Source organism: Hordeum vulgare, chromosome 7H (assembly GCF_904849725.1).
Source record: "Hordeum vulgare subsp. vulgare chromosome 7H, MorexV3_pseudomolecules_assembly, whole genome shotgun sequence".
In the NCBI taxonomy this organism is placed as follows: Eukaryota; Viridiplantae; Streptophyta; class Magnoliopsida; order Poales; family Poaceae; genus Hordeum; species Hordeum vulgare.
In genome coordinates, this window is record NC_058524.1 from 44,513,162 (window position 1) to 44,525,763 (window position 12,602).

Here is a 12,602-nt window from a genome sequence, read left to right on the forward strand (position 1 = left end):
TTTGAGTTTATGCTACGTTACCCAACACTTGTTAGCTTGTTAGGGTTGATCATCACCTACTGGCCAACCTAACACTAATCCCCTTTGCAACCATTTTCAACATTACTAGATGTCTCTTTTCGTTGAGGGTCGTCTTCAGAGACAATGGCTCAAGCATCTCCGACGATCTCGTTGTTTGCCTCACGCGATTGCTTTGTGTATCTTATATCATCCTTGGGTTCTGCATATGGTCATTTGGCTTTGGAGATTAAAACCCTTATGATTGATAGGGAGTTTGTTTCACAAAAACTACATAGTGATCAAAATAGAGTAGAAGATTGTTCAGCAAGATATAGCCGTTTTGACTGTACCACAACTGTGTGGTTACGCAGATGGGCCCCATGTATCGAGGAACTCTTGCCTCTTGATTGTACCTCTATCATAATAGAATAAACTCCTTTTATCCCAGCAAAAAAATCATCCTTGGATTCTGCCTACAAATTAGAGGGATTTCGTTGCATTTTTTTATTTTTTTGGGTCGTGAAAATGCCCCTCTCCATGGTCCACACGCACACACTCGTGAAAATAGTAGAAACATAGGGTGTGTTTAGTAGGGTGCATGAAAGGTACATGAGGGCAAAAGTTCTTAATTCGACCTATTTTACTTGTTTGGTAGAGTGCGTGGATTCATCTCGGTTATGTGTCCAACTAATGTAAAAAAAGGTTCTCACCCATGTCCATCTCATGCACCCCATAGAGGATGCATAGAGGCAGCCATGCTTGCCACGACCCTCCTCCCCGCCCAGATATGTTTAAAATTTTCAAAAATATTTATAATTTCAACTTTTGTTTAAATTTTCAAAAAAGTTTAAAATTTCTAATTTCATTTAACTTTTCAAAGAAAGTTCAAAACTTAAAAAAAATAGATTTTTTTCAAGTTAGAATTTAATGGATTATTTAAATTTTCAAAAAATATTCATAATTTCAACAAATATTTAAATTTTCAAAAAAGTTAAATTTTCAAAAAAAATACATTTTCAAAAGATATTCAGAATGAAAAAAGTTCAGAATTTAAAATTTCAAAATTTATTTAAATTTCCAATAATCGTTGAAAATTCCAAAAAAAAATTAGTTTTCCAATAAAAGTTCAGAATTTCAAAATATGTTTAGGTTTTTGTTCACGTTTTTTAAATTTTGTTCACCATCTAAAAATATTATTCAGAATTCAAAATTATCCAGTATGTCTAAACACATACAGACTGCCAAATAAAGTTTCAGCTCAGCATGTCTCAATGCATACAACGCTGTCAAATAACAGCAAATACATGGACTCAACATGTTTATATTTGGAGCATCTTCAATAGGCGTCCAAAAACTGTTTCGAGTGCTAAAATATTCGTTTTTGAGCATCAGAGAGCTCCAACAGACGCTGTAGAATTGTGTGTGCGCTAATTTTTTTTAGGCATGCGTTAAAAACACTATAGCGTGCAACATATTTTAGACGCCGGAATGCGTGCGCTTCATAATTTACACCACGTGTTTTTGGGCACGCATTTTTATGTAGCCGATGAACATGCACTAGTCGCCACGATATTAAAAATACTACAGTGACGCTTAAATTTATATTGAACATGAAATTTTTGTACATCAGTTGAAGATGCTCTTAGCATGTGTGAGAGGAAAACAAAGCAGTAGGTACCAAATACGGAGTACTCCATACGGAGGAGGAGGGCACACCAGGTCAGAAACACTTTCAGGAATCAAGCTGTGAGCAACAGAAAAAAAAAATGAGCGAGAGCGCGCATTCCATGGGAGCTTTGCTGGATCTCATGGCGGTTCACTCCTCGCCGTTGCCTCGCTTCGCTGGTGCTCCGCGGGGGTGCGCCGCGCCGGTGGCCGGGGCACCTGGGGAAGGAGAGGAAGCGACGCCGCCGGCCGTTCCGTGCCTCCGCGCCGTCGTGCTGGGGAGGCGACGAGGGAGCGGCTCGCCGGGGAAGGGGAGGAGCGGCGCCGCCGACCACGGCCGCCGCCGCCGCCACCGCCGCGCGTGGGCCTGTGCGGGAGGAATAGGAGGAGGAAGGAGGACCCCCACGGTCGGGATTGTGGGCTGGGCCGAGGAAAGGGCCAACAAGCCCATGTCCTGCCCAAAGCCCGCTCCGGCGGTACCTTGAAATACCCCGCCTTGGCGCCCGAGCGTAACCGCCTCACCCAACAGCGCGCCCTTCTCCTCGTCGCCGGAGCGCCGACAAGAACCAAGAACCCGCCTCCTCCGCTCTCCGGCGACCCAGCGCCGGCGGCGACCGATGGACCAGTTCCACGACAGGCAGCACGTGCGGCTGCGGAGCCGCGTGCTCGGCACGTACCTCCACGCCGACCACGACGGGGAGCGCGTCTCCCTCAGCCGGCGCCGTGACTCGCTGCACGCGGCGTGGGCGGTGCACATCCACCCACGCCCCGACGGCCCGTACCTTCTCCTCCACAGCGCCGCCTACGGCCGCTACCTCGGCGCCACGTTCAAGCCGTCGCCGCTCGGCCACCTCGGCTGCCGCACCGAGCAGCGCGACTACGACGACGAGCAGGACTTGATGGCCGTCATGTGGCGGGCCGCCGGGGCGGGCTTCCGGGACGTCGTCCTGCTCCGCAGCGTCTCCGGCCGCTTCCTCCGCGCCAACGGCAGGTACCTCCCCTGGAACAACGGGGTCACCGTCGACGACAACGTCAGCGCCATGATGTACTGGACCGTCGAGCCCATCCCCGCCAGAGGCGGTCCGCCTGGCCTTCCAGGACCGATTCACGTGAGTTCGCCATGACCAAACCTGCTTCTTGAATCTTGATAACTCTCGAATTGCTTCTTGAATCAATCGAGCGACTTGAGTTTTAGGGACAGCGAATTGTGTTTCATTCGCCCGAGAGCGAGTTACTGAGAGCAATTATCCTCAGATGTACACACAAATCGAGTTTTGGGGACTGCTTATTGGCTCTGTTACCTCATGCTAGCTCTGGCGCAACCAAATTTTGCGATTACTGAGAGCAATTACCCTGCTTCTTTGATCTCCTGGACACACATAACCATGGTTCTTTTCGACTGAACTGCAGACCCCCAGCCCCGGATATCACTCCCTCATGCTCTGGCGCAACCCGGTGGTGTCATGGCTGATCCGGTTCATGCCGTCCGATCCGAACGGTCCCATCTACTCCCGGTACTGCTGGACCACGTTCCGGTACAGGGGGAGGTCCGTGTTCCACCTGAGGGACGAGCTGGCCAGGCGCATGGCCTTCGTCCTGGACGGCCGTCAGTCCTTCGACCTGGTAATGTGCGTCCGAGCGGGCCGCGAGGGTCGTCTGACCCCACTCGTCGTCGACCTGCCCAGCAGCGGCTACGGAGAGACCCTCTCGATTGTCGTTATCATGTCCGGGACCCCAGGTGAGAGACACTCTCCATGTCCCAACTTCCTAATGATCTCCATGTCTTGACTGAATTTGCTATGTGTGATGTACAGATTTTGGTGTAGATGTTATTAGCTGCATGGCCATGATCATTTAGGTTTTATTTTAAGTGGAGTGCTAATCTGCTTGTGCTTGAACAAATTTACTGAAATGGTTATGGACTGAAGAAAAGTTCAATGAAATTTTTGTAGTCTAAAAACCAGTTAAATGAAACTGTCTGAAACAATGAAACTGTTAGGAGGAGTTGGTAATTGTCTGCAACTGTTATAGTCTTGTAGATAAGTAAAAGATGGTTATTGGGGGAACAGATCATTTCATAACATGTTTACACACAACCTTGATATGGAAAAGCATCGGTTCCATACTATTCTCCTTGATTCAGATCGTTCAGTACCTCCATTTGGTACTGTTTATTTCCATCAGTGAAAAAATAGCTAAAGCTATTAAAAATTATAGAACTTAAAAAGCCAAATTATCCCATTAATCTCTTTTCAGCCTTAGCAGAGAAGATTGATATATCCGTTTGATTTCGCCTATTTTACTGGGTTGAATAACCTCTGAACAAAATTCAGGTTCATATTTTTGCAAAATCTAGTTTCTGCAAATCATTTTTTTTCAGGTTTTTCACATGAGCTGTGTTCCTAGTCTTGTCTTCTTATATTTTTGTAAAAATCTGAGATTTGAATTGCTGATCTACTTCCTACAAATATTCTTTAGCGAGAAATGTGTTGGTGGTCTTGAAATGTATTATTGCAGAATGCACAGATATTTGGAGTCTTACTTCAGTGGAGTGCTAATCTGATCCTTCTTGGAAAAAAGGATTCTATGATGGGTTTTATTAGGACTTTGGAACTTGTCTGAAAAGTAAAAGTAGTTGAGTGGAAATACTAGGTAGCATGTCGACTTATCAGTCTGTACGCACATGTCGAAACATGGTCTGAAGCTAGTAGAAACTGCTGGTTCCACATACTGTTCTGGATTCAGATAATTCAGTTTGTACATTTGATAACATTTGCGCTGGTTGAAATTATGAAACCTAAAACGGAAATCATTCGTAACATTTGCCGCTTAGTTCCTTGCACATTATATTGTTTCAGGTTTTCTCCTATTGATCTTGTTTATTATTTGATATTCCGCCTAACTGACTTATTATTTCTGCTAATTCAGCTTATAATGCACTGCGGCACCCGGATGTTGACGCAGCGTAGATAAAGATCAGAGCAGGAGTCCTGGCAGTTCACCTCTTCAGAAGTTTCTCCGCCCCGGACATACAGCGGAACTGGACGCATACTTTTGCATATGGATAGATAGATATAGGTTCAGAAAACTCAGCAGCCCCTGTGTTTCTTTTGCTAGCTAAAACTTGCTCCGCTCTCTCGACAGGACAGGGCGAACCTGTCTCTTTTGGCCTTGCGGTTCTATGATTCAGAACTGCTGAAAGCGTTGTGTCCAGTGGTTGTAGTAGTCGTTGGAGTGCCACTCTTCTGCAATTCATTCATCTCTATGATTTAGTTGGTTCTTGCAATGAGTTGATCTTGCATTTATGTTAGATGATGGATGCACTTCTTAGAAATGAAAGCAGCGGTTCTTGCCAGTAATGAGTCGATGATCCTGTGTTTCTGTTAGGCCCTGGGCAGGAATGGAATATGTAGTGGGTTTGAGCTGGTGATGGTGCTTGCAATTGTGCTGTTCTGGGTTTTGGCCAAGGAGCATGAAAAGGAATTTGTCTCAAGTGCCGAGCATCTGGGTTTTGAACACGGCCACATCTGCATTGCAATTCCTTTGCAACATCTGTGCTCCAAGTGCTCTTATAAGATTTTGAACTTGGTTGTACAACCTGACATTCCTTTGTGAAATCTGTACTGCATTTTTTCCTTCTAATTCGTGTGTACATCTAGAGGTTACTTGGCCGATTGCTAGCTCTGTGCAGGTGCCTTTCCGCGATCTGTTTCTTGTCACAATTGCCCACGCACACACATACACATAATTGGGTTCCTGTTATTTTGCCAGTTGTTTAGTTTACAAATAGCAGTGCCATCCTTCTGTCCTAGGCTATTTGTTGTATTATCATAACTATTAAAAATGGGGTGATTTTCACAAGATTGATATTGATATATCCATTATAGTATTTCCTAGCATCTGCCCTACCATCCTATAACCTGAAATTGTTTGACAGTGTTCATATGTTTTCTAGTCAAATTCAGTTAACGTCTTGTCCTGTCAGTATCTCAGGTCATTGGGGGTAGAACCTGCTGAAATTAGGTTGATTTATGGCGAAAACCCAGGTAAATATAATATAATACTCTGGAGCCCTAATCTTTTTTATTTATCGGTCAAGCAAACACCTTTTGTGCAATCTGAAAAGCAGTCCAACGACCTAATGACCACACATGGATTAATCAACAATGAGTGAATTCCTACTGGAAACTGAACGATTTAGACAGTCACTTGTACTCTGCGTGTAAGGATGGTCAGATGCACCACGCCATGGTGATTTGTTGCCCTGTTGGTGCTAAGTAGTCTTTGTTGCGCCTGCTTTTGCTGCAGCAGATGCCTGAAGAGATCACTTCCGAGGCACTGTCTACAAGACAAGTACAGAATTTGTACAAAAGGCGGGGAATGTTTGCCCTTCCATGTCGCTCTCCCTTGTTATGCGATCGATTTGTCATAATTCAGTGCAGGGGGTTTTGTGCTATGAGGTCTTATAAGAGGAACGATAAAATTGGACATCAAGTGGGCGTTTGGTCTAGTGGTATGATTCTCGCTTTGGGTGCGAGAGGTCGCGAGTTCGATTCTCGCAACGCCCCCAATTTTTTTAATTATTTATTTAGTTGTCTTTTCTACACAAAAAAAATGTGTCCTTTCGTCTCAAGATGGTTATTTAGTTTTCGTTGAACAAAAAAAAAAATTGTGTGCTCTCGTCGCAAGATGGTTATTTAGTTTTCTTTGAACAAAAAAAATTTTGTGTGTGCTCTCGTCGCAAGATGGTTATTTAGTTTTCTTTGAACAAAAAAAATTTTGTGTGTGCTCTCGTCGCAAGATGGTTATTTAGTTTTCTTTGAACAAAAAAAATTTTGTGTGTGCTCTCGTCGCAAGATGGTTATTTAGTTTTCTTTGAACAAAAAAAATTTTGTGTGTGCTCTCGTCGCAAGATGGTTATTTAGTTTTCTTTGAACAAAAAAAATTTTGTGTGTGCTCTCGTCGCAAGATGGTTATTTAGTTTTCTTTGAACAAAATGCCATAGGATGAGCTTTGCCTTCAGCAAATCCGCTGAAGGTGAATTCTAGACGGAAAAGTTGCCTGCGCTCTTCAATAGCATTAACTACCGGATAGACTTATTACGAGCCCATTTCTCGGATTGCAGCTCTGATCTGTCTGAACTTGAGATTGATTGAAGATGCAGTGGACCGTATGTGGCGGGTTCCTCTGAGCCATCCTGCCGAGGTGACATTTTTGACCTCTCCAATCAGAAGCCAATGGTTTTCAAGCCTGAACAGACTAGATCGACTAATCTCGGAAGTAAGGGTCATGATTAGAATATTTCTGCTAAACATAAATTCACTTGGGTCGTTGTAGTATAGTGGTAAGTATTCCCGCCTGTCACGCGGGTGACCCGGGTTCGATCCCCGGCAACGGCGCTCCTCTTTTTTTTTTTTGTCCCTGCACTTACATGTCCATGTGAACTTTTGCTCGTTCAGTTAATTGAGCGTGTGGGGCAGCGTGGTCAACCTGCCGTTTTTTTTAGTTTTTATTTTGCATCGTAATCAATCAACGGCGATCTTTTTATTCCTCCTGTATTTTTTTCCCTGGACTTACATGTCCATGCAAACTTTTGCTCGTTCAGTTAATTGTGAGCGTGTGGGGCAGCGTGGTCAACCTGCCATTTTTATTTTTTTTTTGCATCGTGGTCAACCTGCCTGAGGAAGGCCACTTGTGCACCGGTGATCACTTGAACGGCAGCATGTGGGCTTGATCTCAGACGGGTTGCTGCTAGGGATATGCTTGTGGTTGATCTGCTGATTATGTTATATAGTGGCTAATTAAATTAATTGCATAACAGGGCGTTTGGTCTAGTGGTATGATTCTCGCTTTGGGTGCGAGAGGTCGCGAGTTCGATTCTCGCAACGCCCCCACTTTTTTAGTTTTATTTCTGTAATTTCTTCATCAGTACAAAAATCTACATATAAATCATTTTAATACTTATTTTATAGAAAAAAACAACATAGGATAGAAAGCGTTACAATCATCCACAAGAACGTTTATTTTAGAAGTGTGATGCGCATAATGCTGAAATGGAGGAAAGAGAAATTAAAGATAAGATTTTCCCTTTGTTTATTAAGATGTCGCATCATATATTTAGGAATATTCCCATTTTTCATTTATTTTTCTTTTCCTAACAAAACCTCCCATATAACTTATAAGTTATAACATTGTTGTTGTCCATAATAGCAAGACTAGAAAAACACGTTCTCAAGTGAAAAAGTTGATCAACACCCAAAGCGTACAAGATGTATTGAGAGTGATCAAGTGATTCCATGGTATGGTAAGCATTGTCCATTACGCTTTGTATACTATGCATGGTCTACGTGAGAGTTCTATATGGGGTTAGGTATGTTTTCATGGGCTTATGTCAAGAGGAAGATCGCACATATATACAACACATGGAGCATGCAATCAACTAGTGATCGTCATCAAGATTGTGGTGTGCAAGTTCAAGTGAAGCATCACAAAGAGATCATGCTTGAAGCTTGTCGTCCATTGTGGTGACAATGGACTTATGAATATGTGCCTAAAAGTGGCTCACCCATAGTGAAGTATGGGGGAGCAATCTACTAGTCTTCTTCAAGTCGGCACAATCAAGAAAGATGGTCCATCTTGAGGAGGATAAGATCGTCATCATCTAGTTCAAGTGGACTATACGCAAGGCAAAGGTTTGTCTTTGATAGGTTTTTCTAGTTTACCGGTCTCAGGGTGTTAGTTGCGAGACCGGGTAATAGGATCGATTGTCGTACTATCAAGGGGGGGGGGGGGGGCTCTCAAGTGAGTAGCTTGATCGTATCATTCGTTGAGAGCTCAAACCATTGCATTCTTGGCATCATCATCTTTCTTGGATCTTGGTTGGTTTTTCTCTATGTCAGATCTCGAGATTATGATCATCTTCATGACAAGTTCGAGTTCATCGAAAACGGAGTCCATATGCATCTTCTATGATGTTTTCAATGTTGGAATTTTTGTCAGTTCTTCATTCATAGAGGTTTCACATCATTAGTGTTTTTATACTACCTCTTCTTGTTGGATAACTCTTGTCGTCCTGAATCTAACAAGCTTGAGTTTGCTCAATTCGAAGCTCATTTGTAGAAGTTATGGTAGTTCTTGTGTTTGTGCATTCAAACGTTGTCTTTGTTCTGGTCGGAAGGAACCAAGCAGTAGTATCGTGCAAGGCAACGTTACTACCTCTTATATGCGATAGTACCGCTTTGGGCAATGAGCGGTACTACCATTGCCCAAGCACTGCATATTGTACCGCTGGCTTTGGTGTCTCGACTCTTCGTGTCGGACTGAGCGATGTTTGATCGGCACTACAGTGCGGTAGTAGTGTAGTGGGTGCCACTACCGCCCACTACACTGCCCAAGCCTGTTACTACCTGGCCACTACCGCCCTTCTTTCTCGGCCTGAAACCCTTAGCAAACTACTAGCAGTAGTAGGTGATAGAGCATAATATATCTCCATATGTGGTTTTGGTAATTGATGACAATTCCTATGGACTAATGGTTGCCTTAAGTTATATTTATAGGATTTGTCCATAGGCACTTCTTGAAGTCCATCTGTTGGGTTCAAGGAGTTTATAAGTTGACCAAGATGTTATTCAAGGTATTATCCAAAGAATGGTCATAGAAACACTAGGTTGATCAAGATCTGAGACAAAGAGTAAATCAAGATGATCAACACACAAAGCGTATAAGATGTACCGAGAGGGATCAAGTGATCCCATGGTATGGTAAGCATTGTCCATTACGTGTTTGTGTACTAACCCATGGTCTTTGTGAGACTCCTATGTGGGGGTTAGGTGTGTTTCCATTGGGCTTGCGTCAAAAGGAAGATCTCATACAACCCATGAAGGATGACGTCAAGAGGTGATCGTCATCAAGATTGTGGTGTGCAAGTTCAAGTGGATCATCACGAATATATCATTGAAACTATTGTCAATGATCATGTGTTGATAAGGACAATCTCATGTGCTAACAAGGACAAGATCAAGATAAGCATTCCTGAGCACTACATGCTTGATTCTTGTGGATGTTCACATGGTGGACAAATGAAGATGAATACATAAGCTAGGCTTTCCGCATTGTGTATGGAAAAGTTAATTGAAGACTTCATCATGTCTTGCTTTCAACTTGAGCCAAGAAGGAACAACGTCATCAAGCTCAGGTGAAAGGGCTAACTCAAAGGTATCAGTTCCTTTGACGTTAGTTGTGCGGAGTGATGATCAGCGAATAAAAGTAAACACTCAAGTATGGATCATCAGTACTCTTTTTTGATTCTTGAGTCCTTAGGGATCCCGCACTATTAAGAGGGGATCACAGGTTTTGCGATGAACTTGCTCAAACTACATCTTCACTTTTGCTCATACCACATCTCTACAACCATATCAAACACCACATACTGTCCACTCTCTACAATTCAATATATGTCCTATTACCTCGGACATCCGGCTGGCTTCGGAAATCCGCAGCCAGACACCAGTAGTTTTGTAAGGCTTATATCTCGGAAATCCGGCTCCCTCCGGACGTCCGAGGGCCGGACGTCCGACCAAGCTCCGGAAATCCGGAAGTCAACACCAGTAGTATGTGTGCACTATATCTCGGAAATCCGGCCCCCTCCGGACGTCCGAGCGCCGGATGTCCGACACCCATCGGAAATCCGGAAGCCACCACCAGTAGATATTGTGCTATATATCACGGACTTCCGGGCCACTCCGGACGTCCGTATGCTGATGAATTCAAAAATGTTCAGTCACATCTACAGGCCTCGGACGACCGACCCCTGTCGGACGTCCGGCCGCCGATGAATTCAGAAGAGCTCCAGTCATGCCTACAGGTCTCGGACGTCCGACCCCTGTCGGACGTCCGTCCCCTCACGGACTCCCGGACTTCCGACAACTGTCGGACGTCCGGACCCTGTGTGACTTAAAAGTGTTCCCAACGGCTCTTTTACTCTCCACACTATAAATACCCCCCCACTTCGTGAGAGGGTTGCCTAACACAGCCTTATCCTCATAAGAACACATTTCCACCTCACACACATTTGCTCACTCCAAATCTTAGATCCCAAGAGCATTTGTGAGCCCCTTTGAGAGTTGTTCCAATCAAAAGATAGATCTTCTCCCTCTCCTTCTCTCAACCCAAGCTATTTGTGATTTGAGCAAGTTTTGAGCATTCCCCGTGATCTTATTACTCTTGGAGGTTGGAGACTCCTAGGCGGTAGGAGTTCTTCGGAGAGGAATCAATTCGTGTGATTTTCCCCGGAAAAGTTTGTGAGGGTTTGGAAGCCACCTCAAAGGCTTACCACTAGTGGTTGAGAAACGCCTTCGTGGTGTTATCTCAAAGGGAGAATAGGGTGAGCCTTCGTGGCGTTGGTGTGCCTTCGTGGTAACATCCACCTCTCTAACGGTGACTAGCTTCCCTCCAAGGAAGTGAACATCGGGATACATCTTCGTCTCAGTGACCTTGGTTATCCTTAACCCTAACTCCTTACTTGTGGTTTACTTGTGTTATTTGAGCATACATACATTGCATATTGCTTGTGCTCATTATATTGTGTTGGCCATCTCTTGTACAAGATTAATCATTCAAGCATACCCTCTATATCCACACGTACATACTTGCAACCCTTGATATATCGTGTGATATAGTGTGATCTAGTATCTTGTGTTATTTACCTACTTGTCGTGTGATATAGCTCAAGTAAGTTTGTGTAACTTACTTGTGCTTGTTAGTAGCTGCATTGTGTCCATCTTGGTAGATCGTGTTGTTGATACACGTTGCGGTGCCTAGTGCATTTAGGATTTGTGCTTGACAAGTACCCTCTTAGTTTATTTCCGCATTAGGTTCAAGCCAAATCTGAAGAAGTTTTTAAATAGCCTATTCACCCCCCCCCTCTAGGCGTCATCGAGGTCTTTTCAATTGGTATCAGAGCTAGGTCTCTCTTTAATTAGGTTTCACGACCTAGAGAGTATCGATGTCGACTATTGGATTAGTGCACAATGGCATCTTTGACTTTGATGGCACAAATTATACCCTATGGAGAATTCGTATGCTTCATCACTTTCGGGCCATGGGCCCAAATACTTTATGAATTGTTCTTGTAGGGATTGCCGACAAAAAGGATGATGCATCTTCATCTACTAATGAAATGTATCTTGATTGTGAGGCCTTTCTTGCCATTCATCGAACCATAAGTCCTGAAGTGTTCAAGTCTATCTCGACTTGGAAGTCAGCTCATGAAGTTTGGACTAAACTTGAAGATATATATGGTGGGTCCAATCTTGATGAAGACGGTATTATGATGAAGGAGTTGGTGCATGAGCTCTTCACTCTTTTCGATCTTAATGAGTCCACCACTACTCCCATATCCGATTGCTTGCACACCTCAGCATCTTCAATCTCACAAGGTAATGACATGGTGAGTGAAGAAATATATGTTGATGAAAATGGCATAGCCTCTATGGACACGAACATATCTAGCACCACACATAGTGTAAATTACTGTGCCGATAGGTCATGCATTTCACCTAAAGATTCATTTACAAATGTCTGTGGTGATATGCCTGCTTCCTCGTGTCCTCTTGATCAAAATATCTTGTTTCTCCCTAGTTGCTCTATGACTAACCATTTAGGGGAAATCAAGAAATATGAAGTACTCTTGACTAATGAAGAATCTGATTCACCAAAAGAATCATCATCAACTCCTCCAGTTCACATGTGCCTCATGGCAAGAGGTAATAATGAGGTATCATCTTCCCTGTGCAATAACGATGATATTTGCGATGAGGATGATGATGATGACTTGACTGAAAATATCTATGTGATCAGTAAAATTCTTTATAAAGCTAAAAATAACTCTCTTCAAAGGTTCCAAGATGTTCTTGCTTACTTTGAAAACTGTAATGATT

General features: G+C 43.6%; 1 protein-coding gene and 3 non-coding genes across 4 annotated transcripts; all 4 read left to right on the forward strand.

The window, feature by feature from the left end:
* The first annotated feature begins 2,060 nt into the window (after positions 1–2,060).
* Positions 2,061–5,273, forward strand: LOC123412292. The gene is made up of 3 exons (XM_045105250.1): positions 2,061–2,774; positions 3,076–3,403; positions 4,594–5,273. The coding sequence occupies exons 1-3, from the start codon at positions 2,283–2,285 to the stop codon at positions 4,632–4,634; spliced, it is 861 nt and encodes a 286-aa protein (XP_044961185.1). The 5' UTR covers positions 2,061–2,282; the 3' UTR covers positions 4,635–5,273.
* Positions 5,274–6,161: 888 nt separating this feature from the next.
* TRNAP-UGG lies at positions 6,162–6,233 on the forward strand. Its single transcript has one exon. It is a non-coding gene; the product is annotated as a tRNA-Pro (tRNA).
* Positions 6,234–6,992: 759 nt separating this feature from the next.
* TRNAD-GUC lies at positions 6,993–7,064 on the forward strand. Its single transcript has one exon. It is a non-coding gene; the product is annotated as a tRNA-Asp (tRNA).
* Positions 7,065–7,485: 421 nt separating this feature from the next.
* TRNAP-UGG lies at positions 7,486–7,557 on the forward strand. Its single transcript has one exon. It is a non-coding gene; the product is annotated as a tRNA-Pro (tRNA).
* Positions 7,558–12,602: the final 5,045 nt, after the last annotated feature.

Coding starts and splice junctions, on each gene's coding strand:
- LOC123412292 (XM_045105250.1), top strand. CDS start 2,283: ATGGACCAGTTCCACGACAGGCAGCACGTGCGGCTGCGGAGCCGCGTG. Junction 2,775..3,075: donor GCCTTCCAGGACCGATTCAC/GTGAGTTCGCCA, acceptor ACTGAACTGCAG/ACCCCCAGCCCCGGATATCA. Junction 3,404..4,593: donor TATCATGTCCGGGACCCCAG/GTGAGAGACACT, acceptor CTGCTAATTCAG/CTTATAATGCACTGCGGCAC.